Genomic DNA, 27001 nt, shown 5'->3' with positions numbered 1-27001 from the left:
GCTGAATTGCCCATAGTGTCCAGGGATGTGCAGGCTTAGGTGAGTTGGTCATGAGAAATATAAGGATAAGGTGGGAAAGTGGGTGTGGGTGGGATTCTCTTCGGAGGGTTAGTGTGGACATGATGGGCCAAATGTAGGGATTCTATGATTCTGAGTTCATTTCACCTGTTTTACTCGTCCCAAATTAAATAGATAGTCCCAGAACACTCAAATCCTGATGAAGTTCACACTTGTCATGCTGCGAACTCTCTTGCTGTCGTCACATAGTAGGTTCTGGCAGGGCGACCCATGACCAAAGAGAATAAGGGAAGAGCTGATGGTTACATGTTAATTAAGGTGTAATTGGATGAGAACTGGGTGTGTTTACGAGAGGGCAAATAATCAATGGTTTTGGAGTTTTAGGGCTGTGACAGCTGGAAGGAAGCTCTGACTGGAAAAGTTTCTGATCTTTGACCAACCTCTGGTATTTATCATTTGCCTCTGGGTCTGAGAGTTGTGGGTTCAAGCCTCTGGTGAGATTATGAGCTGGAATGCTAGTCATACAGCTCCAACTGGGAAGGTGTTACATATCGGGTCAGATATTAAACCAAGAACCCATCTACCTGTTTAGATGGGACATGATAGTAAAAACACAAATTTCTTGTCACCCTTTCAAGATCAGAGAATATTCACAGTGCCCTGACTAACAATCTTTCCTGCCCAGACACCTCCATGCATTTCTGTTCTCAGGTCTTACTGTGTGTAAATTGTTTGTGAAGCATCATGGGATATCCTGAATACATGCACCTCATTGGAATCTTGACTGCACTGATCAATATCAGAGGATTTACAACAAAGGACAATAAGATGTATTTTAAACCACATTGTTGGATTTTCCCTGGGTTGGTGCCCAATAGTTGCAACGTTTCATTTGGTAAATAGTATAAAATTGTTACAAGTGAAGAAATGTTCTTTGTTTTCCAGCAGGAGGCCAAGAGGATGACACAAGTTCTGAACAGACTTGTGACACTCTGCTCATGTGCATCATTACAGTATTAAACCAGGGGTTGAGAAATGGGGGTGGAGTCGGTGATGTCCTGAGAAAACCGTCAAAGAACGCAAGTATCTTTTGCAACTTGCAAACGTCTTACACAATATGTGCCATGTGTATGCGTCTGCGCATGTGTGTGCATTGTATGTGTGTGATGTCTTTTACATGTGTGTAGTACACTAGTGCATAGCATGATGTCTGTGTGTTTGCATGTGCACAGAGGCACATGTACATCTGGTGCATTGGGTCTAGCATGGATGTATATATGTGTGATGCATGTAAATGTACTCTTGTATGATGCATGTAGGTGTTTGCAACATTGCTGTGTGCGTGTGTGTGTTTGTGTATGGCTGTGTGCGCGCTTGCTACGTTGCTGTGTGTGTGTCGTATTTAGTGGAGGAAAATAGAGTTATTTTCCCCATGGGATAAAAGTGAATTAAAACCTAGAGGCAGCCTTTAAGTGAAATGGGATCAGTCAGGTTGAGAGAGTTAATAGAATAAGAGATTTCTTGATAGGTAGCAGCAGTTAATAATCAGGTCCCTTTCTGATTTTAATAAAAGAATGATGTTTTTGAGTGTTAAAGTTCAGATATGTCCATTGAGAACAGACAAGATTCTGTGTGTTTTGAGAACCCTATTGTCCTGCCTTCACCCAGTAACCCTTGGTCCCCTTATAATCAAGAACCTACCTGTCTCTGTCTTATATACAGTCAATGATTTGGCCTCCACAACCTTCTGCAGCAATGAATTCCACAAATTCACTACCCTCTGGCTGACGAAGTTCTATCTCATCTGAGCTCGAAAGATAGTGCCTTCACCCTGAGGCTGAGCCCTTGGGTCTTAGACTCCCCTATTTGTGAAAAATTCTTTTCCATTCCAGTCTATCCATGCCTCTCAGTATTCTGCATGTTTCATTTAGATCCTCCCTCATTTTTCTAAACTCCATCGAGTATAGACCCTCAGTCCTCAACTGCTCCTCATGTGACAACTCCTTCCTCCCCGGGATCGTTCTTGTAAACTTCCTCTGGACAACCTCCATTGCAAACACAACCCTCCTTAGATACGGGGTCCAAAACTGCTCACGATATTCCAAATGCGGTCTAACCAGAGCCTTCTATAGCCTCTGTGCTCTTGTATTCATCTCAAGAGGGCTAAAATACCAACATTGCATTTGCCTTTCTGAGGGCCAACTGAACTTGCATGTCCACCTTAAGAAAATCCTCAATGAGGGCTCCTAAGTCCCTTTGTGCTTCAAATTTCCAAAGCTTTCCCCCATTTTGTACCAGGGGCTGGTATTTAGCAGCCCCCTGTGTGGCATTTTGTCAAAGGCCTTCTGGAAATCCAAATAGATCACGTCCACCGGTTCCCTTTTGTCTAACTTGCTCATTACTTCCTCACGAGAGTTCTAACACATTTGTCAAGCATGACCTCCCTTGATGAAACTCGTCCTCTTCTCTGTCTTAAATTGGCGACCCATTATTCTAAGATAATACCCACTTGGCACGGACCCTCCCACAAGGGGAAGCACCTTTTCCACATCTACCCTCTTAAAACCCCCTAAACATCCTACGTTTCAATAAGGTCACCTCTCATTCTTCTCAACTCCGATGAGTACAGGCCCAACTTACTCAACCTCTCCTAGGGAGACTGTCTTCTATACCCAGAATCAACTATGTGAACCTTCTCTGGAGCAATGGTGCCTTTCAGTTTTATAACAATTGTCCAGAACTATCATGAGATATCAGAGCAACCTTACAAACACTGATGGCTGAGTTTACTAACCCCATGATTAGGTATTTGAAATAACTCGACAGAGTCCAGTATCCTGTTACCAATTCACCCTTTATGTGCATGTGAACAGTCCACAGTATTGCCTCATTCAGAATTACGTTGGCATCTCTCACACTGCTGTTTATATCAGTCAGCCAGGGTGCCCTGATTAGACCAGGTTAACAGCCCCAATCAGGGAACGTCTATTCTATGACATTCACTTGGCTGGCCTGATTCCAATGACCACACGTACCTCTCAGCGATTACAAGATGGGCTTGAAGAATGGTAATTGTGAAAATAGAATTCGTTCCAACAGTTGGTTGCCTGAAAAATGAGGGCCGAGATTAGAATCTGAAATTGTGAAGCTTAGTGTTGAGTCAGGATGGCTGTTGTATGCCCAGTTATGAGATGAGGTGCTGTCCCGAGCATGCTGTATATAAGCTTCGCTGTGTTACTGCTGTAGGCCGAGGACAGAGAGATCAGTGTCGGATTGTGGTGGAGGAATAAAGCGACAGACAACAGGAGGCCCGGGGTCACACTTTTGCAGACTTAGTGAAGGTGATCCACACTGTGGCTACCTAGTCTACCTTTAGTCTTCCTCCTTGGAGGAGACCACATTGTGTGCAAGGAACATGGTGCCCTTCATGGAAAGGGAAGGAAATTGTGGTTTCACATAGAAAGGACTATTTGAGTCTTCGGATGGTGAGGAGAAAAGAAGTGAAAAGAGGGGCATTGCACCTTTTCTGCTCACAGGGGAAGGGGCTGTGGAAATGGGAAGGAGGCATTGGGGTTGATTGAAGAGTATCGCAGAGGGAATGGCCCCTTCCTATCACCGAGAAGGATCTGGGAGGAAATGGTGATGTGTTTGGGGGCTGACATTGTTCTGGCTCCATTGAATGGTGGTTGGAAAGCGAGAACCATGGCAAACATGTTATTGGGAGAGAGATTGAATCATCAAGGCCTAGGACTCTGACAACCATGTGGAGGGTGAATCATCAATCGAGGAAAAGGGAAGGTGGTGTTGTCAGATGCAGCGGAGACAGAGAAACCGAGGATGTGATCCCTGTAGAATTGGGCCAGGAGGAAGTCTATTAAGGTTGCACAAGAGACCTGAGCAGATCTGGAGAAAGGGAATTCTCTGCATAGCACATTTAAAAAGTCAGGCCCAACGAGGACCCAGACAGGTTCCCATAGCAACTCATTCATCTGGAGGTGGTGAGTGGAGCCACAGAAATAGCTGTTCAATGTAAAACCCAACCACAGGTGGAGGAGGGTGCAATGTGTGGGGAACAGTTGGACTTTTGTTCAAGGGTCCTCAGGAACGAAACAATACCCTTGCACCTTGTTAGCTGTGAAATGCTGTGGCTGACTCGAACATGCTGACAAAAGCTGGCTGACTCAGGGAAACTCTTCCAATTTCAGGAGCCGTTGTTTGTCGCACGTGTCATCTATGATCTCCTGTTTTTCTTCGTCGTCATCATCATCGTCTTGAACCTGATCTTTGGTGTCATCATCGACACGTTTGCTGACTTGAGGAGTGAGAAGCAGAAGAAAGAGGAGATCCTGAAGACCACTTGTTTTATCTGTGGTAAGTGAACCACAGTTGAGTTCTACTTGCTTTATTGTTGCAGCTGCCACCTGTGGCTCTGCGTCAGAACTCTCGCCTCCAAACACAAAAGTTGTGGATTTGAAACCATAATCCAGGTAAATGCTCCAGAGCAGGTCTCTGGTAGTGCTGCACTGTCAGATGTGCCATCCAGGCGAGGCAATGGCCTAGTGGTATGATCACTGCACTGTTTATCCAGAAACCCAGCTAATATTCCGGGCTCGAATCCTGCCGCGGCAGCTGGTGGAAGTCGGATTCGTTAAAAATTTGGAATTAAGAATCTAATGATGACCATGAATTGTCGATTGTTGGAAAAACCCCATCTGGTTCACTGATGCTCTCCAGGGAAGGGAATTTGATCTGCTCTCTAGTGACTCCAGACCCACAGCAATGTGGTTGACTCTTAACTGCCCTCTGGGCAATTAGGAATGGACAATAAATGCTGGCCTGACCATGAATGAAAAAGAAATCCACTCAGAGGGGTATCAGACACTTGTGGGCATCAATACCCCTTGGGCAGGAGGGTTTTCCGTTAACCAATATTTATCCCTCAGTCAAAATCACCAAAGTAGACTCTCTGGTTATTATCATGTTGCTGTCACTGGAGGTTCCTGTGTGTAAATTGGCTGTTGTGTCTCTCCTGTTACAACCATGACTTCAAAAATGCATCGTCAGCTCTGAAGTGAAGAGGGGAGTCTTGAGATGCTGAAAGATGCTAAATCAGATCATGGAAAATTGGAGTTTCTTCTCACTAAAAGTTTGCTGAGGCCAGTAGTGTGTTGAAAATTTTGTGAGAGATGGGTAGGTGTGTTTTTTTTTGGCTAAGGTTATTGAGAGTTGTGTAACCACTTTGGGGAATTTGAGTTGACATACAAATCGGGCATCCTCTTATTGAATGTTGGACCAGGGTAAGTGACCTGCCTTTTGTTCCTCTGGTGTTAAGACTACTGTACCACTGCTTAACAATTTTCCATTCCCATTTGTTCAAATAAAGGGACAGTGTAAAATCCTGAAATTAATTTCCATTTCAATTTTATGATTCCTCATGAAGGGACACAGTCTGAAGAACTCCATTACCTTTGGTATGCAGTTGATGTAAAAATGAAATAAATGTGCATTTAGTTTTCATTAATCTCCTTGAGGGTGACACGGTGGCTCAGTGGTTAGCACTGCTGCCTGTCAGCGCCAGGGATCCAGGTTCGATTCCAGCCTCAGCTGACTGTCTGTGTGGAGTTTGCACATTCTCCCCGTGTCTGCGTGGGTTTCCTCTGGTTTCCTCCCACAATCCAAAGATGTGCAGGTTAGGTGCATTAGTCAGGGGTAAGTATTGGGTAGGGGAATGAGTCTGGGTGGGTTACTGTTCAGAGGGTCGGTGTGGACTTGTTGGGCCGAAGGGCCTGTTTCCACACTGTAGGGAATCGAATCTAATCTAATCTTGTGTGGGTTTTGGTTTTAGTATCCATTGATTCTGATACTTTAAAGGATGTAATTCATCATCTGCACAATAGGGAACCAGTGGAATTAACTAATCAGTGTTGATGACATGCAGTGAAATTAGTCTTGTAACGGATGCAAAATCTCATTTAGGATTTTGGCCACTCATCGATCCCATTGTAACTCCTGTAGGTTTCTCAGCTGCCAGCTGTACCAGACCAGAGAGAGTGGAGAGCCCTTTTTGGTGCTTGGCATGAGATTGCCCAAAGTGATCTCACATCATAAACTTCCACCCACTGTACATTAAACCTTAAAGCACAGCTTTGGTAGTACCCCAGCGTACAGGTTCCTGTTTATTTGGCGTGCGAAGGATGAAATGAAGCCATGCAAGGGCTTCATTGTAAACTGGAAGGAAGCCTTTAACTGCATAACCTTGTTCATTATGTCCTTTTGCTTATCTGCTCCTGGGTGGGGTGATTCAAATGGGCTTTAGGCTTGTCTCTGGAAAACTGCAAAGTACAATGCATGTCTTCACATAGTCATAAAGATGTACAGCGCAGAAACAGACCCTTCAGTCCAACTTGTCCATGCCGACCAGATATCCTAAAATCATCTTGGCCCATATCCCTCAAAACTTTCCTATTCATATACCCATCCAGATGCCTTTTAAATGTTGCAATTGTACCAGCCTCCACCACTTCCTCTGGCAGCTCATTCCATTCACGCACCACCCTCTGTGTGGAAAAAGCTGCCCCTGCGGTCCCTTTTTAAATCTCTTCCCTCTCACCTTAAACCTATGCCCTCTAGTTTTAGACTCCCCCTTCAAGGAAAAGACTTTGGCTATTCACTCTATCCAATGTCCTCATGAGTTTTTAAACCTCTATAAGGTCACCTCTCAGCCTCCGACGCTCCAGGGAAAATAGCCCCAGCCTGTTAAGCTGCTCCCTATAGCTCAAATCTCCAACCCTGAGAACATCCTTGTAAATCTTTTTGAAATATTAAGTCCGCTTTGCAGAAACTCAAGTTCCATTTTAAATGACAAGGTGCACCTTCTCGTGGGGAGCGAAAGCATCTGGGCTTCAATGCAGCTTTGATATTGGCACAAACTAGGTGATTGTGAATTTGTACCTCGCCTTCCTCTGCTCCTAATGAATAATGAAGGCAGTATCAAATGGGCTGGATTTGTTATTGCCAGTTCCCACCCTTGCCCAAGGTATGTTTGTTTATGTTGTTGCAACAGCAGACCGCTGGTTCCTCTAGGGAAATCTCCGAATGGTTACAGGTATAGGATGGGGTGCATTAACCAGCCAGAAGCAACGATGCTAATCAACAGAAGTAACTCACTCTTGGCATGCTGCAGTGAATCACGGCGCAAACTGGAGGAACAACACCTCATCTTCAGACGAAGCACTTTCCAACTTCCGAACTTAACATTGACTTCAACACCTTCAGATTGTGAACTTATTCCCACTCCTTCCCTTCCTTTTGGCTTTACTTGTTGTCACCATCCCCCCCCCCCCCCCCCCCGAAACTCCAGTGGGATAGTCTTCTTTCCAGTCCGGCAGTTAGACAGACCATTGTTCTGCCGATCCCACATTCCAATCATTTAATGTGCATGATCAGCACCCTTTCTCCCTCGGAACTCCACCCCCCCCCACTAATGTATGAAGCTACTCCCCTCTCTGTCACATGAGCTCTGATTAAAAGTCACCAGGATTTGAAACTTTAGCTTGCTTTTTCTCCTCGGATGCTGCCTGTTCCACTGTGATTTCCAGCACTACTTGGTTTCAGTGCCTCATCCTTACTCCACCCAAATCACACTGGCTTTGCCCACATTGCCAGTGGATAGGTGCACAATGATTCCAACAGCTCATTACAATACGGTTCCAGCTCGTTTTCCTGATTGGTCTCGAGACAGGGCTGACTGTTTATGGTTTATCTTATTCTCCACTCAATTCTTAGTCGCACACCCCCCCACCCCCACCCCCACCCAACACAGCATTTAGAAGCAGATTGGCTGAAACATTACCAAAATTCCAGGTAGGTTTGTTTGCACATTGCAGGGTGCAAGTAACTCACCCATCGCCAAGTCTGACAGGAACAGGAAGTGCTGCTGGAGAAACTCAGCAGGTCGAGCAGCATCTGTGAAGAAAGAACCTGAGTTGATGTTTCGAGTCCAGTGACCCTTCTCTCTCTACAGATGCTGCTTGAACTGCTGAGCTCCTCCAGCAAATTCTGTTTTTGTTCTTTGTTTGACTAAATCTGAGAAGTATGACTAAATTTTGTTTTTAAGAAAGAATTTCAGGTGGGGTTATTAACGCCTACACAACAGACTAAGTATTGTCTTTGAGAAATGTGGTTAAAACAGGTGGGATAAATGACCTTGCAGACATAATTGTATCCCTATTTATTTTTAACATAAAATTCCTATGATTACAGTTCTCATACAAAGTGCCCAGATAAACTTGTCCCACTGTAATTACACCCTCCAACCAGTGGCTGCAGCACCTCCACTGCCAGGATACTAATTGCAGGTGATACAAATTTAAATCTTTTTTGAGATTATTCCAACAGGCTACCTCAGGGGGCAGTTTAATGTGGGATATCTCATAGAATCCTTAGTGTGGAAACAGGCCCTTCAGCCTAACAAGTCCACACTGACCCTCTGAAGAGTAACCCACCCAGATCCATTCTCCTCCCCTATTATCCTACATTTACCCCTGACTAACACACCTAACCTACACATCCTTGAATACTACGGGCAATTTAGCATGGCCAATTCACCTAACCGGCAGATCTTTGGATTGTAGGAGGAGATTGGAGGACCCAGAGGAAACCCACGCAGACTCTGGGAGAATGTGCAAACTCCACACAGATATTCACCCGAGGCTGGAATCGAACCCAGATCCCTGGCACCATGAGGCAGCAGTGCTGACCACTGAGCCACCGTGCCACCCCCTTTGCATGTAATGCAGATCGATTAAGTTTTCCTTTCCTGAAGGACATTAGTACACTAGTCACTCACCAAGCCTCCTTAGATAGCACCTTCCAAGCCCATGACCACTTCCATCTAGAAGGACGAGAACAGCAGATACATGGGAGCAACACCCCCTGCACGTTCCCCTCCCCACTCACCATCTGGTCTTGGAAATATATCGCAGGTCCTTCACTGTCGTGGAGTCAAAATCCCGGAATTCCCCACCTAAGGTCATTGTGGGTCAACCCACATCACATTGGACTGCAGCAGTTCAAGAAGGCAGCTCACCACCATTTCCAGTGCAAATGAGAATGAGCAATAAATCATGGATCGGCCAGTGATGCCTCCATCCTAAAAGTGAACATTAAATTTTCTAGTATTTTGACAGTCTGATGCACCACCCCTCCCCCCTACCTTTAACTGATAGCAGCTTTTTAAATGCTCAGACTGCTGGGGTGGGATTTATACTTGTGTTATCAGCATCTCTGGATTAGTTCAGTAAATCATCTCTAGAGAAAATTATCATATTTAACTTGATAGAGCCAAGATTTCTAGTGCAGTAATATTACTCCTTTTAGTGTTTATTATTGATTTCATGGATCTCATTACTTTTGTCCTCCAACTTGTTCCAAATTATGTTCTGAAGACCTCTGTAGTGAACAAAGTGCTGAATCATGGTCCATTACCAAAGATAAAAGCAGGAATTTCAGTCATTCTTTAATCCTCATGATGTAGAAATCTCTTTGCAGTCCATTAAACTAAATCATAATTCCGCAATAATGTTTGGAAGGAAAGGCTTCATAATTCATATCAAAAGTTCCAGTTCTGGTTTTGGTATTCTATTCAAAAAGTACTTGCTATGAATTCAGATTTATTTTGTGCGTGACTACACTGTGCAGGGAGGGGGTAGCACTAATGTGAGTGTTGAAGGGTCTTGATGCAGTTGTTCTATACTCTTCCCGATGGGAAATGTTAAATGTTTGCATTTCCAGTTATCATTTAAATGATGTAATAGTGTCAGCAACAACACACTCCAAATTCTAATGATCCTCTCTATGAAAGCATTTGCCCCCAACTGCTCCTCTGCTCTCTTGACTCTCTTGATGATATTTCCACATTTTATTCTGTCTTAAAAAAAACCTTTTATCACTTTATTGGATTTTCTCCCAGACTTTTTGGAGGACTTTTGGAAAAAAGGTCTTGCTCAAATGAATCATCCACTGTCCTTTAGCATCAGTTCGGATAGTCCTCCTGCAATGAAATGTCTAGAATGGTACACATTTTAAACTGTAGCCTAATCAATATCCTTTATAAATGCCCTTGCTGTTATGGTTAAGTGCCTCATGAACAATATGCAGAATCCTCATTGCCTTTTTAATTTGCAGATATTGTTGGGGGATTATTGTTTCATCAACGTGAATTCACTGTAACATGATTGACGAATTGCAGACGCTATTTCTAAAACATGCGTTGGCTGTAACACTATTACATCGCCAACACTTTAAGCGCTGTTTCTAAAGTGTGATTTTTCTATATTGCAGGGTTGCACAAGAGTGCAACCATCGCGTTATAGAAGAACTGACTGTAATGTCATTTGACCAGTCATTCAGAAGTCCAATGTAATATCCCAGAGACCTGGGTTCAAATCCCACCATAGATACTGGTGCAATCTAAAATCAATAATAAAAACTGAAATACAAAGCTCGTCTCAGTAATGACGAACTGTGGAATCATGTAAAAGTCCATCTGGTTCATCAATGGGCTAATGTTATCTTTGATTTATTTATTGTCATGTGTACAGTGAAAAATGCTGTACAGTGTCGCCACTTTCCGGCACCATCTTAAAACACAGAAAAATAAACCAAACTATAGAATACAAAGGCAGAAAGAAATGAAGAAGTTAAGAAAATGTCCTACTTACGGTCCTCCATTTTAAGTGCTCCATCACTGGCCTTGGGCCTGGTGACCATGAGTCCCCTTCACCGCACTGCTGCCCCTGGGATAAAAGTCAGCACGGTTTGTGCCATCTGTCCTCCTCCAATGCCCTCATCTCTATGGGTCCTCCCTGGACCTCACCAATGCAGATACCAACAATGCTGCCAGGTACTAGACCAGCCCAAAATCGACTCTGCCTGCTTTTAGCGAAGGAAATCTGCCCGTCAATCTAGTCTGACCTGTACGTAACTCCACAGCTACATCATTGCACAGTAAGCCCCCCTCAGTCCAAGGAGACAGTATAAATGCTGGCCTTACCCGTGGAAGAATAGAGAATGCTCCCAACATCTAAACAGTTGTATACACCATGTCCGTTTTGGCCCACATGGTCAGTATTTGGCCTCTGACTCAGGGAATTGTGGGTTCGAGCGCCACTCCAGAGGTCTGAGCTGGGATTTCAATGCAGTGTTCAGGAAGTCAGTGCTGCCTTCATACAGAAAGACATTAAACCAAGGGGTCTGCTGTCTAGGTGCATGTGAGGATCCCACAGCAATAATCGAAGAAGCGCAGAGAAGTTCTCCCATTCCTGGGCTAACGTTTAGGCCTGAAGTAACAGAACAGAAAACTAATTATCCCTGATGAAGTTGCTGGAAAAACTTAGCAGGTCTGGCAGCATCTGTGAACAGAAATCAGAGTTAACGTTTCAGGTCTGGTGACCCTTCACGAAACGGTTTTTCCAGTATCTTCTGTTTTTGCTTGTCATTTCCAGCATCCACATGTCTTTCTGTTTTTATCTGGTCACCTAGGTCATTGCTCTCTCTGATCCTATGTATGTACACAGTGGCTGCAAGTATTTCCTACTTTACACCAGTAAATACGTTATAAAGCACTGTGTTGCTTGTAAAACATTTTAGATCATTCTGATGTCCTGGATGCATCATTCCTGTTTGATAAGGCCTCCATGCTGTTCACAGCCTCATTGTTTAAGCTTCCTATCTGTCCTTTTTCTGCCGAGTGTACCACTAAGGTGGCACAGTGGCTCCGTGGTTAGCACTGTTGCCTCACAGCGCCAGGGGACCCAGGTTCAAACCTGCCTTGGGTGACTGTCTGTCTGTGTGGAGTTTGCACGTTCTCCCCATATCTTTGTCGGTTTCCTCTGGGTGCTCCGGTTTCCTCCCACAGTCCAATGATGCGCAGATTAGGGTGGATTGGCCTTGCTAAATTGCCCAGAGTGTTAGGTGCATTAGTAAGAGGGTAGGGGAATGGGTCTGGGTGGGTTACTCTTCAGAGGGTTGGTGTGGACTTGTTGGGCCAAATGGCCTGTTTCCCCACTGTAGGGAGTCTAACCTAATCTAATCTTGTACCTCTCTGCCAGCTCCTCAGGCCCAGCAGGTGCTTGAGAATCTCCTGGTTTTTAGAGTAAATCTACTTTCTTTATACATTCACAAGATGTGGGTGTCACTGACTGACTGTGCAAACTCCACACAGACAGGCTCCCGAGGCAGGAAAAGATTTCAATGAACCAGATAGACTTTCCTGAGGGTCAACAAAGGTCATTGTTCCAGATTTTCTTTTTATTGAATTCAAATTCCACCATCTACTGAGTCAGGATTTGAACCCGGATTCCCGAACCTGGATCTCTGAATTAATAGGAGAAAGTCAGGACTGCTTAGTAGCGCTCATTTCCTGCCCGAAACGTCGATTCTCCTGCTCCTCAGATGCTGCCTGAGCTGCTGTGCTTTTCCAGCACCCCACACTCTCACCTCTGAATTAATAGCCTCATGGATAATACCATTAGGCCATCACCTCTCTCTGTCTGCACTCCACCTCATGCTCATCATCTACAGGTACTTGTCAAAGGATGGGATGTAAGAAATGTGCTCGTCTTTTCATTCAGAATTGAGGAAGGAGAAGAGAGAGCAAGTTATAAATAAATAGGAAGGGTTGAGAAGGATATGAGTCAAATGCTGGTAAATGGGACTAATTTAGGATATCTAGTTGACATGGACAAGTTAGAACAGGGTCAGTTTCTGTGCTGTATTGTCTCTATGACTATGACAAAATGATAAATGTGTAATAGAAGCAATCTGTTCTTTTATTGCTTCTGTTGTTAAAGTTTCCCCCATCCTGACTGATTTAATCTGCTCACCTGTCCAGTATAACTTGTAAAGTTTATTTCCATTGTGAATGGTTGCAGACAGAATGAGATCTTTTAGCCTGCATTGTCCTGTCGCCAGGATAATGTAACGTTGGTTCCACTGTCTCTCAACAGCACACCCCAGCACTTCCCTGAAATCCTGCACATTTTATCCTTTTCTTTACTGATCCAGTTCCCCTTTGCAAGCTGTGACTGACGCTGCTTCCCCTACCCTTTGAGGCATTGCACACATGTGTCTCCTGTGCTAAAAAGCCTCTTTGTTTCTGAGCTTTGCCATAGTGTTCAGCTTCGCTGGCCTATAGCAATGCCAAGGTGTGTGGATCCAGCACTGGGTTGTTTAATCACCTTGGGAACCACAACTCTGGAGTGGAAAAAAAAATGTCATCCTGCATCACAAGGAGTGCCAGTGAAGGAGAAGAGGAGACTGCGGAACTGAAAAGGGCAGGGCTTTTTCTGTGGGTTTGTGAAGCTCTCCATCAGGCCGAAATGGGACTCGGTTTCCCACAAGGCTGTGGGCTTTCGGTCCCTCATTATGGTGGCCTACAGTGTTGTGTTTGTGGGAGTCCCCATGTTTGGTCTCTGACCAGGAGAGAACTCGAGAGCTGGGGAAAGTTAACTAATAAAGGGTTTATTGTACTGCCTTATACAGTACATGAGTTAGAACCGTCTGAGTTGTATCAATGAAATTGTTCAGGCTGAGAAGCCTTCCACATCTGTCCCCTTGATTGATTGATTCATTCATTCATTCATTATGTCCGCTGTGTTCTCATCCTGGTGGGTGGAGTGTGAGCATGCTTACTAACCCTATAGTGCAATAAGAGGCCATTTGGCCCATTGAGTCTGCACTGACCCTCCAAAGAGCATCGTACCCAGACCTAAATCCCTATCCCATCCCCATAACCTTGTATTTACCATGATTAACCCACCACCCTGGGCACTATGGAATGGCCAATCCACCTAACCTGCACATCTTTGGACTGTGGGAGGAAACCAGAGCAACTGGAGGAAACCCACGCAGAAACTGGGAGCATGTCCACACAGTGTCACCCAAGGCTGGAATTGAACCCAGGTCTCTGGCAATGTGAGGCAGCAGTGCTAACCACCCTGCCATTGTGCCACCCTGGAATATGTCCAACCCCATGTTAGTAGCTCTACTGACACTCCTGTACCTTCATTGTGTGAACGTATGAACCCAGTGACCCGAGTTCTGATTGCATAACCTCTCTGCTTCAACCCATTTGACAATTCCAGCCTGTTAGTTTGCTTTTGGTGCTGATGTCTTGTTGGTGGATAGGCACTAAATAAGACCCAGTTACATTAGTATAAGCAACTTGATGAGAACATAGATGTATACCCCTGAGCTCCCCCAAATGTACATCCATGTGGAGGGTAAAGCTTAGCCATTCTGGTCAAACCCAGTGCTTCAAGGACTAAACCATCAGCAAGCCCAAGACTAATTCACAAGTACAAATAACTAATGAATTCTTGTGAACTTTTGTTTGCAGGACTTGAAAGAGACAAGTTTGATAACAAGACAGTTTCTTTTGAAGAGCACATCAAGGTTGAACACAATATGTGGTATTATTTATATTTCATCGTCTTAATCAAAGTCAAAGATCCGACTGAGTACACTGGACCTGAAAGTTACGTGGCACAAATGATCAGGGTGAGTCCTGCGACATCCAGTGGGATAATGTGAATGCTGCTAGTTTATCACTAGTTCTTTGAGCCTGAGGACTTATTCAGTGTGAGAAAGCCAAGGTTAATCTAGTTAAAATGTTACCATCCTGGTAATCCAAGAGTGGTATTGTTGGCCAGGATTGCAACAGTCAATCTCTATCCATTAGTCTACTACAAATACAGATGTGACCCACGGAAAAGACCAGTGTTTGGAAATTGCAGTTGTAATAGTGCATGTTCCTATTGAGCATGCTGTAATTTCCTAGGGATAAAGTCTTCCACTGGGCCTCCGGGAAGCTCTGTCTGTGGTCTTTTGTTCCTGGCAAACTGCCCACGCAATATACGTGTGACTTGACATACCATTGTTGCCTGTTAACAGTAGGGCTGTGTTGACAGTGCAGGTTGAGAGTTGGAGAGAGTGAGCCTGTTTTTGTTTTTTTGGGGGTAGGCCTGTTAGAATAGCCACTTAGGTTTCCAACTCTGCATCCCGGCCTCCAAGTGTTCAAAACGCCCCCCCCCCCAAACTTCTGCAAACCCCTCCGACTCCCATGCCTACACACGCCCTCTCAGACTGACCTCTGTACCCTTGCCTCGCCATAGCCCTCACCTGGATTGGCACAATGAAGTCTTCAGATTCCATGCAATTTAATGCAAAATATTTCAAATTCCATAAGAAGCAAATCAATCTCCCATTACCCATTTCATCCAATACAAAAAATACATTCTGAAACGTAGAAGAAACATGTCTTTGTAATCTTATTAGTGTCTGTCAGCAAACAAGAAACTATATCAAGGGGACAGTTTTTGTTATTGTGACTCCTTGTGACTCTCAGTTGTTGTCAGACTAATGTATTGAGTCCTGTGTCAAAACCAATTTGCACTTGAAATTCAGCCAATTGTTAACAGTCTAGGCTGTACAAACGATTAGCTACTGTCTGGGAAAGAAAGAACAGTAGGTTCTCATTTCAGAATGCCTGTCAGTCAGTGTAAGGGTGCAGGTAGTTGGTCATCTGTTTCAACCCAGTATAGATCCCTTTCAAGATTGGTTGTTTTTCAAAGTATCAAAATCAGGTTTTTTTCCTTAATCAACCCTAACCATTTAAATCACAGCACAGGCTGACAGCAAAGCTTTGTTATCTATAGTATCCCTATATCATGGTGCTTTCTCTAATGGGAAAAGTACTGTAATGCATGTGAACAAATACACAAGGCTGGTCAATGCAGGGCTGTTTTTAAGGTCGTGGAAACAAGGCACTTAAGTCAGAATTAAGCTACAGATCAACCAGAAACTGAATAAATGGTCATGTCCTGTTCTTGCTGTCCAGTATAGGTCGTTGTTGGGTCATATAAAACTTGAATCCTGCTGGAAATAAAAAAGAGACCCATGCTGTTGAAACTTTATATAGAGACATGAATTAGGAGCAGGAGTAGGCCACTCAAGCCTACTCTGACAGTAAGGTCATGGCTGATCTACATTACTCCACATTCCTGAATATCTTTCACTCCCTTGCTTATTAAGAATCTGTCTACCTCAGCCTTAAAAAAAAAGATGCAAAGCTTCTGCTCCACTGCTTTTTGAGAAAGAAAATTCCAAAGGCACTCAACCCTTTGTGATTTGTTTTTTAAAAGTCTTCCTTTTCTCTATCTTTAACAGTGACTCTTTATTTTTAAACAGTGACTCCTTGTTCTAGATTGTCCCACAGTAGGAAATGCCATCTCCACACCCGCTCTGTCAAACCCCCTCAGGAGATTGTATATTTCAGTCAAGTCAGCTTTTGCTCTTCAAAACTCTTGACACGTACAAGATTACCCTGACCAAAGCTTTTCACAAATTTTGCCAAATTTCAAAGCATCACAACCATTTATCCTGGAGGAGATAGGATTATTGAGTGTGGTTCATGTGTGGAATGAACCGCCAGAGGAAGTGGTGGAAGCAGGTACAATTACAAAGTTTAAGAGGCATTTGGATAAGTACATGAATAGGAAAGGTTTGGAGGGATATGGGCCAAATGCAGGCAGGTGGGGCTACTTTAGTTTGGGAACATGATCGGAATGGACTAGTTGGACTAAAGGGTCTGTTTTCCGTGCTGTATGACTCGATAACAGTTTCTTCAGGCCTTCATTCCTATATTTTCAACTGACATGAAAAAATTGGTATCGAATTTTAAAAAAATTATGTTCTATTGCTCTCTCAATGTGAAGTAAAATTTCCCATGGCATTATCTGAAGAAAAGCTGAGTTTTTCTATTCTAAGTAGTTGTGAATTTGATTATATTTCTGTGAGGTAACTCAGAACATTTATCTGCATTAAAGGCACTACACACCTCCATATTTTTAATTAGACATGATCCTGTTTTCTTTTCGTGAGACTAGAGTTATCAAGCAATCATTGTTAAAAATGACGTAGGATGGGAGACTCTCACAGAAATCTCACAGGACTTGACAGGATAAACACAGGAAGGATGTTCCCAGTGACCAGGGAGTCGAGAACCAGGGGTCCCGTTTTAAGGATGCTGGGTAGGCCTTTCAGGACTGAGATAAGAAGCAGAGTCTTCACCCAGGGTGTGGTCAGCCTGTGGAATTCTCTATTACAGAAAGTGGTTGATTTTCAAGAAGAAGTTCGATTATAGTCCTGAGAGCTAAGGAGATCAAAATGTATGAAGAGAAAGAGGAAACAGAAGACTGAGTTGGATGGTTAGCTATGGTGGAGCAGGCTTGAAGGGCTGAATGGCCTACTCCTACTCTATTTTCGGTGTTTCTATAAATATCCAGCACTAATTAATATTCAAGTTTTTAACATCATAACAGTGACTGCAGTTCAAAAAACACTCAGTGGCTGTAATTCGTGACTTACCAAGGTCATTAAAGGCTTTCTTCCATTCATGGGTTGAACATGACAGACGGTGCAGTAGCTCAGTGGTTAGCACTTCTGCCTCATGGTGCCAGGGACCCAGGTTCAATTCCTGTCTCAGGTGACTATCTGTATTGAGTTTGCACATTCTCCCAGTGTCTGCGTGGGTTTCCTCCGGATGCTCCGGTTTCCTCCCACAGTCCAAAGATGGGCAGGTCAGGTGAATTGGCCTTGGTCACTACGGGCCAATGTACCAGGGATGTGCAGACTAGTTGGCAAATACGGTAGGTCTGGGTGGGATGTTGTTCGGAGGATTGGTGCAGACTCAATGGGGCGAATGGCCTCTATCCACACTGAGGAGATTCTATAATTAACAGATCCCAGTTAGACAAAGGAATTCCAAGCTCCATTCTTAAATCCCTCACACGCTTCCACGGTTGGTTTCAGGAGAAGAACCTGGATTGGTTCCCCCGGATGCGTGCCATATCATTGGTCAGCAACGAAGGCGATAGCGAGCAGAATGAAATCCGAAGTTTGCAGGATAAGTTGGAGTCAACCATGAACCTGGTGATGCAACTGTCCGGCCAGCTGTCCGAACTGAAGGAACAGGTAAAGAAATACTATCTAGAAACATTGGTGCCGGGGGGCTAGGGGGAGCTTGGCGAAACAGCCAGGTGAAGGAGAAATTATTTTATTGTGATCTTAACCTGAAGAGGGAGGTGAAAGCAGATTCAGACCCCACTTGGAGTATTTATGACCACTGCTGGCCACCATACCTTCAATAGGATCTACTGGGGCTTGAAGGGATCACAATACAATGGATTAGACTGAAATACTTGAGTCCTGATGAAGGGCCCTGACCAAAACATTGCCTCTCCTGCTCCTCTGAGCCTATGCTTTTTCCAGCTCCATATTTTATCAACACTGATGTTCCAGCACCTGAAGTCCTCACTATCTCAGAGACTGAAATACTTAAACTACAAGAAGCAATGAAACAAACTGTGGTTATATTCCCTCGGTTTTAGATCACAGTCATTGAGTTTTTAAAAGATCAGTGGTGAATTGAAAGGAAATGTTTCTTGGGGGAGAAAAAAAACAAAGAACTGCGGGTGCTGGAAATCTGAAATAAAATCAGAAATTGCGGGAAAAGCTCTGCAGGTCTGGCAGCATCTGTGGAGAGAAAGCAGAGTTAATGTTTCAGGAGTGGGAGGTGGAGAGAAAGCAGAATTAATGTTTCAGGAGTGGGAGATCAGGAGGGCAAAAAGGGGACATGAGATAGCTTTGGCAAATAGAATTAAGGAGAATCCAAAGGGGTTTTACAAATATATTAAGGACAAAAGGGTAACTAGGGAGAGAATAGGGCCCCTCAAAGATCAGTAAGGCGGCGTTTGGTGGAGCCACAGGAAATGGGAGAGATACTAAATGAATGTTTTGCATCAGTATTTACTGTGGAAAAGGATGTGGAAGATATAGACTGTAGGGAAATAGATGGTGACATCTTGCAAAATGTCCAGATTATAGAGGAGGAAGTGCTGGATGTCTTGAAACGGTTAAAGGTGGATAAATCCCTAGGACCTGATCAGGTGTAGCCAAGAACTCTGTGGGAAACTAGAGAAGTGATTGCTGGGCCTCTTGCTGAGATATTTGTATCATCGATAGTCACAGGTGAGGTGCTGGAAGACTGGAGGTTGGCAAACGCGGTGCTCCTGTTTAAGAAGGGCGGTAAAGACAAGCCAGGGAACTATAGACCAGTGAGCCTGACGTCGGGCAAGTTGTTGGAGGGAATCCTGAGGGACAGGATGTACATGTATTTGGAAAGGCATGGACTGATTAGGGATAGTCAACATGGCTTTGTGCGTGGGAAATCATGTCTCACAAACTTGATTGAGTTTTTTGAAGAAGTAACAAAGAAGATTGATGAGGGCAGAGCAGTAGATGTGATCTATGTGGACTTCAGTAAGGCGTTCGACAAGGTTCCCCATGGGAGACTGATTAGCAAGGTTAGATCTCATGGAATACAGGGAGAACTAGCCATTTGGATCCAGAACTGGCTCAAAGGTAGAAGACAGAGGGTGGTGGTGGAGGGTTGATTTTCAGACTGGAGGCCTGTGACCAGTGGAGTGCCACAAGGATCGGTGCTGGGCCCTCTACTTTTTATCATTAAATAAATGATTTGGATGTGAGCATAAGAGATACAGTTAGTAAGTTTACAGATAACACCAAAATTGGAGGTGTAGTGGACAGTGAAGAGGGTTACCTCAGATTACAACAGGATCTGGACCAGATGGGCCAATGGGCTGAGAAGTGGCAGATGGAGTTTAATTCAGATAAATGCGAGGTGCTGCGTTTTGGGAAAGCAAATCTTAGCAGGATTTATACACTTAATGGTACGGTCTTAGGGAGTGTTGCTGAACAAAGAGACCTTGGAGTGCAGGTTCATAGCTCCTTGAAAGTGGAGTTGCAGGTAGATAGGATAGTGAAGGAGGTGTTTGGTATGCTTTCCTTTATTGGTCAGAGTATTGAGTACAGGAGTTGGGAGGTCATGTTTCGGCTGTACAGGACATGGGTTAGGCCACTGTTGGAATATTGTGTACAATTCTGGTCTCCTTCCTATCGGAAAGATGTTGTGAAACTTGAAAAGATTTACAAGAATGTTGCCAGGGTTGGAGGATTTGAGCTTTAGGGAGAGGCTGAACAGGCTGGGGCTGTTTTCCCTGGAGCGTCAGAGGCTGAGGGGTGACCTTATAGAGGTTTACAAAATTGAGAGGCATGGATAGGATAAATAGACAAAGTCTTTTCCCTGGGGTGGGGGTGTCCAGAACTAGAGGGCGTGGGTTTAGGGTGAGAGAGGAAAGATATAAAAGAGACCTAGGGGCAACATTTTCACACAGAGAGGGTGGTACGTGTATGGAATGAGCTGCCAGAGGATGTGGTGGAGGCTGGTACAATTGCAACATTTAAGAGGCATTTGGATGGGTATATGAATAGGAAAGGATATGGGCCGGGTGCTGGCAGGTGGGACTAGATTGGGTCGGCATGGACGGGTTGGACCAAAGGGGTCTGTTTCCATGCTGTACATCTCTATGACTATTCACCCTCCTTCAGAACTGATAGTAGCCAGGAAAAGGTTGGTATATTTTATTTTTCTTTCTTTTTCTGAGGAGATTCTAATCATCCTCTGTTTATATTTTTTTATTCTAAATCTCCTGGTTATAGGGTTTTTTCCCCTTTGAGAAAGTGAGGACTGCAGATGCTGGAGATCAGAGCTGAAAATGTGTTGCCTGACCTGCTGCGCTTTTCCAGCAACACATTTTCAGCTCTGATCTCCAGCATCTGCAGTCCTCACTTTCTCCTAGAAGATCTTAACCTACTGCGAATCCTCTTACAAGGATGCCTTCCTCGAAGAAGCTCTCTTCCTCCCTCTACAAGGATTTCAGTGAGTCCCTCTCTCTCTCTGCACACCCCAGGTTATCTCCTCTGCCCAGAAGCTCCTAACCTGCAATCTTCTTCCTGACCTCTCCGCCCCCACCCCACTCCGGCCTATCACCCTCACCTTAACCTCCTTCCAACCAGCGCCTTTCCAATGCCCCTCCCCCAGGTCCCTCCTCCCTACCTTTTATCTTAGCCTGCTGGACTTTCCTCATTCCTGAAATGTCGATTCTCCTGCTCCTTGGATGCTGCCTGACCTGCTGCGCTTTTCCAGCAACACATTTTCGGCTTTTCTTCCCCTTTCCTTATTTTTCGTTGTTTTTCTTAAAAACCCCCACATTACCTCCTAACAGCGATAGTGCTTATTTATTCCCCAGCACCCATGTTGTGTGTGTGCAGGTGTAGGACACAGTGAAGAACAACAGTTGCATAAATCTTCATTTACATTCCACCACCAGGACGAAAGTAAACACCAGAGTGGCCTGTGACAAGCAGTGCCCTTCTCGACAAAGGGTAGTGCTAAATGTTCAAAAGAGTGAAGGGGAGGGCAGGGATTAAATCAAAATAGAGTCGGAAGGGGAAATAAACCAGGCGAAAGTGAGGACTGCAGATGCTGGAGATTAGAGGCAAAATTAGAGTGGTGCTGGAAAATCACAGCAGGTCAGGCAGCATCCAAGGAGCAGGAAATTGATGTTCTGGGCAGGAGCCCTTCATCAGGAATCATCAGTTTCCTGATGAAGGGCTCCTGCCCGAAATGTCGATATTCCTGCTCCTCGGATGCTGCCTGACCTGGTGAAATAAAACACTCCACTCCCTGCGGCAGGTTTGTGTTTAGGCTAGAGGAGGGGTGGGGGAGGTAGGACAGTAAACAGTAGGTGGACATTGGAACCCAGAGAGAGAGAGAAAAACAGATGGGAGCAGAAAAAATGGGTTAAGATCAGTCTGGGGGAATGAATAGCTGTTAATGGGGACCGTTTGTGGCTGCCGGTGGGTTGTTGGTGGCAGCAGCCGATGTGATGACAAGGCCTGGTGCCGGGGGGGGGTTGGCGGAAGGTCGTGGGAGAAGGTGCTCTAAAATTATTGAAGGAGGTGCCGTTCTTCCTGTATGCGCTGAGGAGCACTGGATCACCATAGCAGGCCTGAGACACAGATGCTGCTCAGGGAACGGGGTGGTGTATTGAAGGCAACTGGAACCTTGTGGTCATTTTTGTGAACAGAGCATACGTCTTCTGCAAAGCTGTCAGCCAGTCTATGTTTCACCTCCTCAATCTCGAGGAGACCGAGAGGTTATTTCTGTTCATTAAGGAACCTGGGACCGAGGGAGAAGTGTCTTAACGTTTTAGCCAGGCCCATACAGTATGACATTAGGAAAGATGTCTACGCACAAAGCCCTGGTGAAATATTGGAACACTGTACCACAAACAGCAATTGATTCTGGGTCACTTCTGAACTTTAAATCTGGGATCAGTGTAGCTTTGTCTCATGACAAACTAAGGGATGGGGGATCATGCAGAGAAAGGAAATTAGGTCACAGATCAGGAATTATAGAATGATGAAACAGGGTCAAGGAGCTGAATGGTTTCCTCTTGTTCTTATAAAGTTGGAAAAATGGAAGGTTCCTCTTCTGGAGTAGTGGTAGTGTCAAATAAAAACAAAGGTGAGGTGGGGGGGGGGCTTTGTGATGCAGTGGTAGTGTTCCTGCCCCTGGATCAAGTCCCACCTGTTCCAGAGGTGTGTAATAACATCTCTGAACAGGTTGATTATGAAATTAGGTTAAATAAAAAGAAGCTGATGGAGACGGGGGTGTCTATTGTGGCACAGTGATAGTATCCCTGCCCTTGGACTGAAAGGCCTGGGTTCATATCCCACTTACTCCAGAGGTGTGTAATAACATCTCTAAACAGATTGATGAGAAAGGTAGGTTCAATTAAGATTTTCAGAGCTGTGGAGAAATTGGAGATCTCATTTCCAGACAGCTGGCAAAGCTTTGCTGCGTAATTCTATTTTTGATGCAGGTTTTTATTTTCCTCTGCAGATGACCGAGCAACGAAAGAACAAGCAACGCCTGGGCTTTCTGGGGCCAAACACACCTCAGCTGAACCATCACGTGGCTGCACCACATTGAGGGCCAATGGGACATTGGCGTTTGGAACAAGATTCCACCAGATTGCCTTCTGGGGGCAAATAAGGTTGTCGTTGAGACACCAGCTCCATTTAGAAGAAAAATACCTTAAATAACTGGATTTGAAGCCATTTGGAAAGTTCGACACAGCCTACCTTATTATCTATCGTAGCAATGTTGTCCACAACTTCCAAACATTGCCTTCCTACTGGTGCATTCCTGCCAGCCAGCTTCCCTAGCATTCCATTTGTCTTCCTCATGATCCTAATCCGCCTCCCACACTTCACATCCATCATCAAAATACTCAATGTTGTCTCACTCCTGATTGCAAGATTGTGGAATTATTATTTGTTTATTAATCCATGTGGGCATCATTGGCTAAACCAATATAATTTGCCCAGATGGCATTTAAGAGCTAACCACGTTGCTATGGGCCTGGAGTCACATGTAGGCCAGACTAGGTAGGACAGCAGATTCCCTTCCCTATAAGAACATTAATGAATCAGGGTTTTTTGTCATCATTACCATTTTCTTTTAATTCCAGATCTTTGAGTTCGAATTCAACCAACTGTGATGATCAGATTTTAACCTGGGTCTCCAGCTTACTAATCCATGACAATACCCCACTATACCATCGACTCTGTTTATTCATTCTCGGGATGAGGGTATTGGCAGCATTTATCTCCCATTCCTGGTTCCCTTTAAGAAGGTGGTAGTGGCCATCCTCTCAAATTCATTGTGTTTAGCAGTAGTAGCCTTACAAAGAAATGTGAAGGATTTTGACCCTATAATAATGAATGGACGATAGCATATGACCAAGCCATGATGGTGTGAGAAAACTGGGGAAGGGGAACCCTGCGGTGTCCTTGCTTTTAGTAACTGCAGCGGATCACAGTTTCAGGTGAGGCTTTGGCAAGACGCTGTGGTGTATTCTGTATGTGGTAGGTGATACATTCACATTGCATGGTCGTGAAAGATTAAGCTAAAGGTTGAGGTGCCAGTCAATTTTGCTCTGCTGTGGCAGGTATTGAGTTTCTTGTGTTGCTGCTACTACTGTCATCCAATCAAGTGGAAAGAATGCTACCATATACTTTATCCTGTACCTCCTTGGTGCTGCAGTTATTTTAGGGAATTGGCAGATTAGCTGTTTCCCACTGAACTCCATGTCTCTGATCTGCTCTGGTAGCGATGGCATTGATGTGATTGGCCAGTCGAACTTCTGCCTGACTGCCTGGATGTTGATGGGTCGGCGGTGGGCTTCAGTAGTAGCCATTGAATGTCAGGGATGGTTGTTAGATTCGCTCTTATTGAAGATGGTGATTGCATGGCCCTAGGGTGGTACAAATGTTCCTTATCAATTACTGTCCCAAACCTGAGTGTGTTAGGGCATTGCTGTAGATAGACATGAACTGTTTCAGTGTCTGAGGAGTGGCATGCAGTACTGAACATTGTGCAATCGTCAGTAAAGGGGTTTTTAATTAATTAATTGGAAATAGGTGAGTCTCCTGCAGCAATATTCAAGAATTATGATGATTCACCTCCAACAACCATTGTACCAGGTGTAATCCAACCAATAGAGAGTTTACCCCCTGATTTCCATTGACTCCAGTTTTGCTAGGCTGTTTGAGCCCACACTCAGTCAAACGTAGCCTTGATGTCAAGGGCCATTGCTGTCACCTCACCTCCGGAGTCCAGTTTTTTTGGCCATCTTTGGACCAAGATTATCATGAAATCAGGAGTCAGATAGTCCTGTCAGATTCCTTCCATCGTTTTTGAACATCTGTCAGAGGAGTATTCTCTCTGCATTCAGTGTCACAAATTTACCTGATCCTTCCTACTTGCCATAAATGCCATGTACTGTCACAGGATCAGTATACACTTTCTTCACAGTTGTTGTGCTGAGTGGCTTGGTGGGGGGTGGGGGGGTCCCATATATCTGTTGCCTTTGTCTTTCTAGATGGTGGTGATTGTTGGTTTGGAAGGTGCTGTCTAAGGAGCTTTGGATTCCTGTAGTGTAGATATTACATACTGCTGCTCCGGGGCATCAGTGCAGGAGAGTGAGTGTTGAAGGTGGGGGATTTAATGGGAAAGGAGTTTTTCCTGGATGGTGTCGAGCTGCTTGAGTGTTGTTGGCATTCTACTTATGTAGACAAATGGGGAGTATTTCGTCAAACTTACTTGTGCTTTGTAGAATTCCAGTAGGATTCCTAGCCTGTGCGGTCAATTTGTGATTTTAGATTAGATTACTTAGTGTGGAAACAGGCCCTTCGGCCCAACAAGTCCACACCGACCTGCCGAAGCGCAACCCACCCAGACCCATTCCCCTACATTTACCCCTGCACCTAACACTACGGGCAATTTAGCATGGCCAATTCACCTGACCTGGACTGTGGGAGGAAACCGGAGCACCCGGAGGAAACCCACGCAGACACAGGGAGAATGTGCAAACTCCACACAGAGAGTCGCCTGAGGCGGGAATTGAACCCGGGTCTCTGGCGCTGTGAGGCAGCAGTGCTAACCATTGTGCCACCGTGCCGCCCACGTTGTGTCCGTCAAAAAGGTTAGGTTAATTGAGTTAAAGTGTAAAACGGCAGTCTTCAGGGTCCTGCAGCCGACTTGTGAACTTCAAGTCCGCACATCCTGCAATGAATTGTGAGACAACACTAAGTATTTTAGCCAGAGTAAGTGGAGTCCATGCACCAGTCGCACGTTGCCAAATATTTGATTCCTGGGGGCAACTGGAACAAAACAAAATGAGTAATTTCGACCAATGTGTGATTCCACATGATGTATATTTGAACTGTGGTGGAAAGCCTATATTGTGAGCTAAACTGTTTTGATTCAAGAGGAGAGGGAGGCAAGTCAAAGCAATAACAAAGAATGCTTCATACTCTGGGAATGCAGAACGTATCCAGTTTGGAATTATCCAGAATGCTGGGAATTACACTGCCAAGTTCCCGGCTACACATCTTGACTAAAGTCACTTTTGTTTTCTTAAAACCACTTTTGAATGTATCTAACCTTTTGAGGTTGTTTAACTTGCAAAGGTACTAAAGCAGAAAAAGTATTTTTTATGCTGTGAACCAATTGTACTACAAAGGGTGTATGACATTTAAAGGTTGAATTTTGTACATTAATGGTGGTAATCACTGAGATATTTTGCTGCACCAAGAAGCTGAAATGGTTTGATTTTTTTTCTTTTTTTTTTAAATGTGGTATTTATATGGTTTTAATTTGAATATGTTGCATGAACTGCAAAATAGTTAAGAGGCAACGCAAATCTCCAATTCAATCATCATTTGTGAGTCTTTCTAACTGGGATTTATTTGTATGTCCTTTTAAAAAGAGGGGAAATCTTAACTGGTTCTGACTGGATGTTGTGTTTTTATCTGAAACTAATAAAGCTTATCTTTTTTTTAAGTGAAGAGTGTTTAATGCAAAACACAAAATATGCCAGAAATCTAAAATTTAAACAAGATGCTGGAGGAACTCAACAGGTCTGGCAGCATCTATGAAGCAAAGTTGAAAGTGGAGTCACAAGTAGACAGGGTGGTGAAGAAGGCATTTGATACACTTAATGACATTGCTTAAGAAACCAAGAGGCAGGACATACCACCAACACTTCACAGGAGACTCTCATGGATGATGTTACCTTGTCATGGTGACGAAATGTCTGAAAACAAACCTTCCAGCTCAGCGAGCTAACTTGCGTACTAGTTTTAGACTCCCGTACCATGGGGAAAAGCTGTGGTTATCAATGCCTCTCGTGATTTTGTAGACCTCTACCTGGTCAACCCTCAGTCTCCTATGATGCAGGAATAAAGTCCCACCCTATCCAACCCCTCCTTATAATTCAAACTGACTCTGAAGGACTCCCGTCTCTGCAAGTAGTGGGAGTAGGGAGGGAATTGGCACTTTGTTCCCATCTGCCGGGGTGATATTCAGCAGAATTCAGGGAATTCAAAGGCAGCAAGGACTTCGCATTTCTCAGCATCCTCTGCCGGACTG

General features: G+C 44.4%; 1 protein-coding gene across 1 annotated transcript in view; it reads left to right on the top strand.

Annotated features, from left to right (window-relative positions):
* The window catches only part of itpr2 (inositol 1,4,5-trisphosphate receptor, type 2), a 136119-nt gene extending 109706 nt beyond the window's left edge, over positions 1–26413 (top strand). Inside the window, exons 27-31 of the mRNA XM_087999698.1 lie at positions 964–1097; positions 4224–4389; positions 14417–14577; positions 17890–18051; positions 22907–26413. Of these exons, the coding sequence (XP_087855824.1) occupies positions 964–1097; positions 4224–4389; positions 14417–14577; positions 17890–18051; positions 22907–22996 (713 nt within the window). The 3' untranslated portion in view covers positions 22997–26413. The remainder of the gene's footprint in view (positions 1–963; positions 1098–4223; positions 4390–14416; positions 14578–17889; positions 18052–22906) is intronic.
* The last annotated feature ends 588 nt before the right edge of the window (positions 26414–27001 follow it).

The sequence above is a fragment of the Chiloscyllium plagiosum genome, unplaced genomic scaffold (assembly GCF_037043375.1).
Source record: "Chiloscyllium plagiosum isolate Xiang-an unplaced genomic scaffold, Cpla_swu_hap1 HiC_scaffold_23, whole genome shotgun sequence".
In the NCBI taxonomy this organism is placed as follows: domain Eukaryota; kingdom Metazoa; phylum Chordata; class Chondrichthyes; order Orectolobiformes; family Hemiscylliidae; genus Chiloscyllium; species Chiloscyllium plagiosum.
The sequence above is the reverse complement of the archived record's forward strand: the minus strand, read 5'-3'. Positions and strand labels throughout refer to the sequence as shown.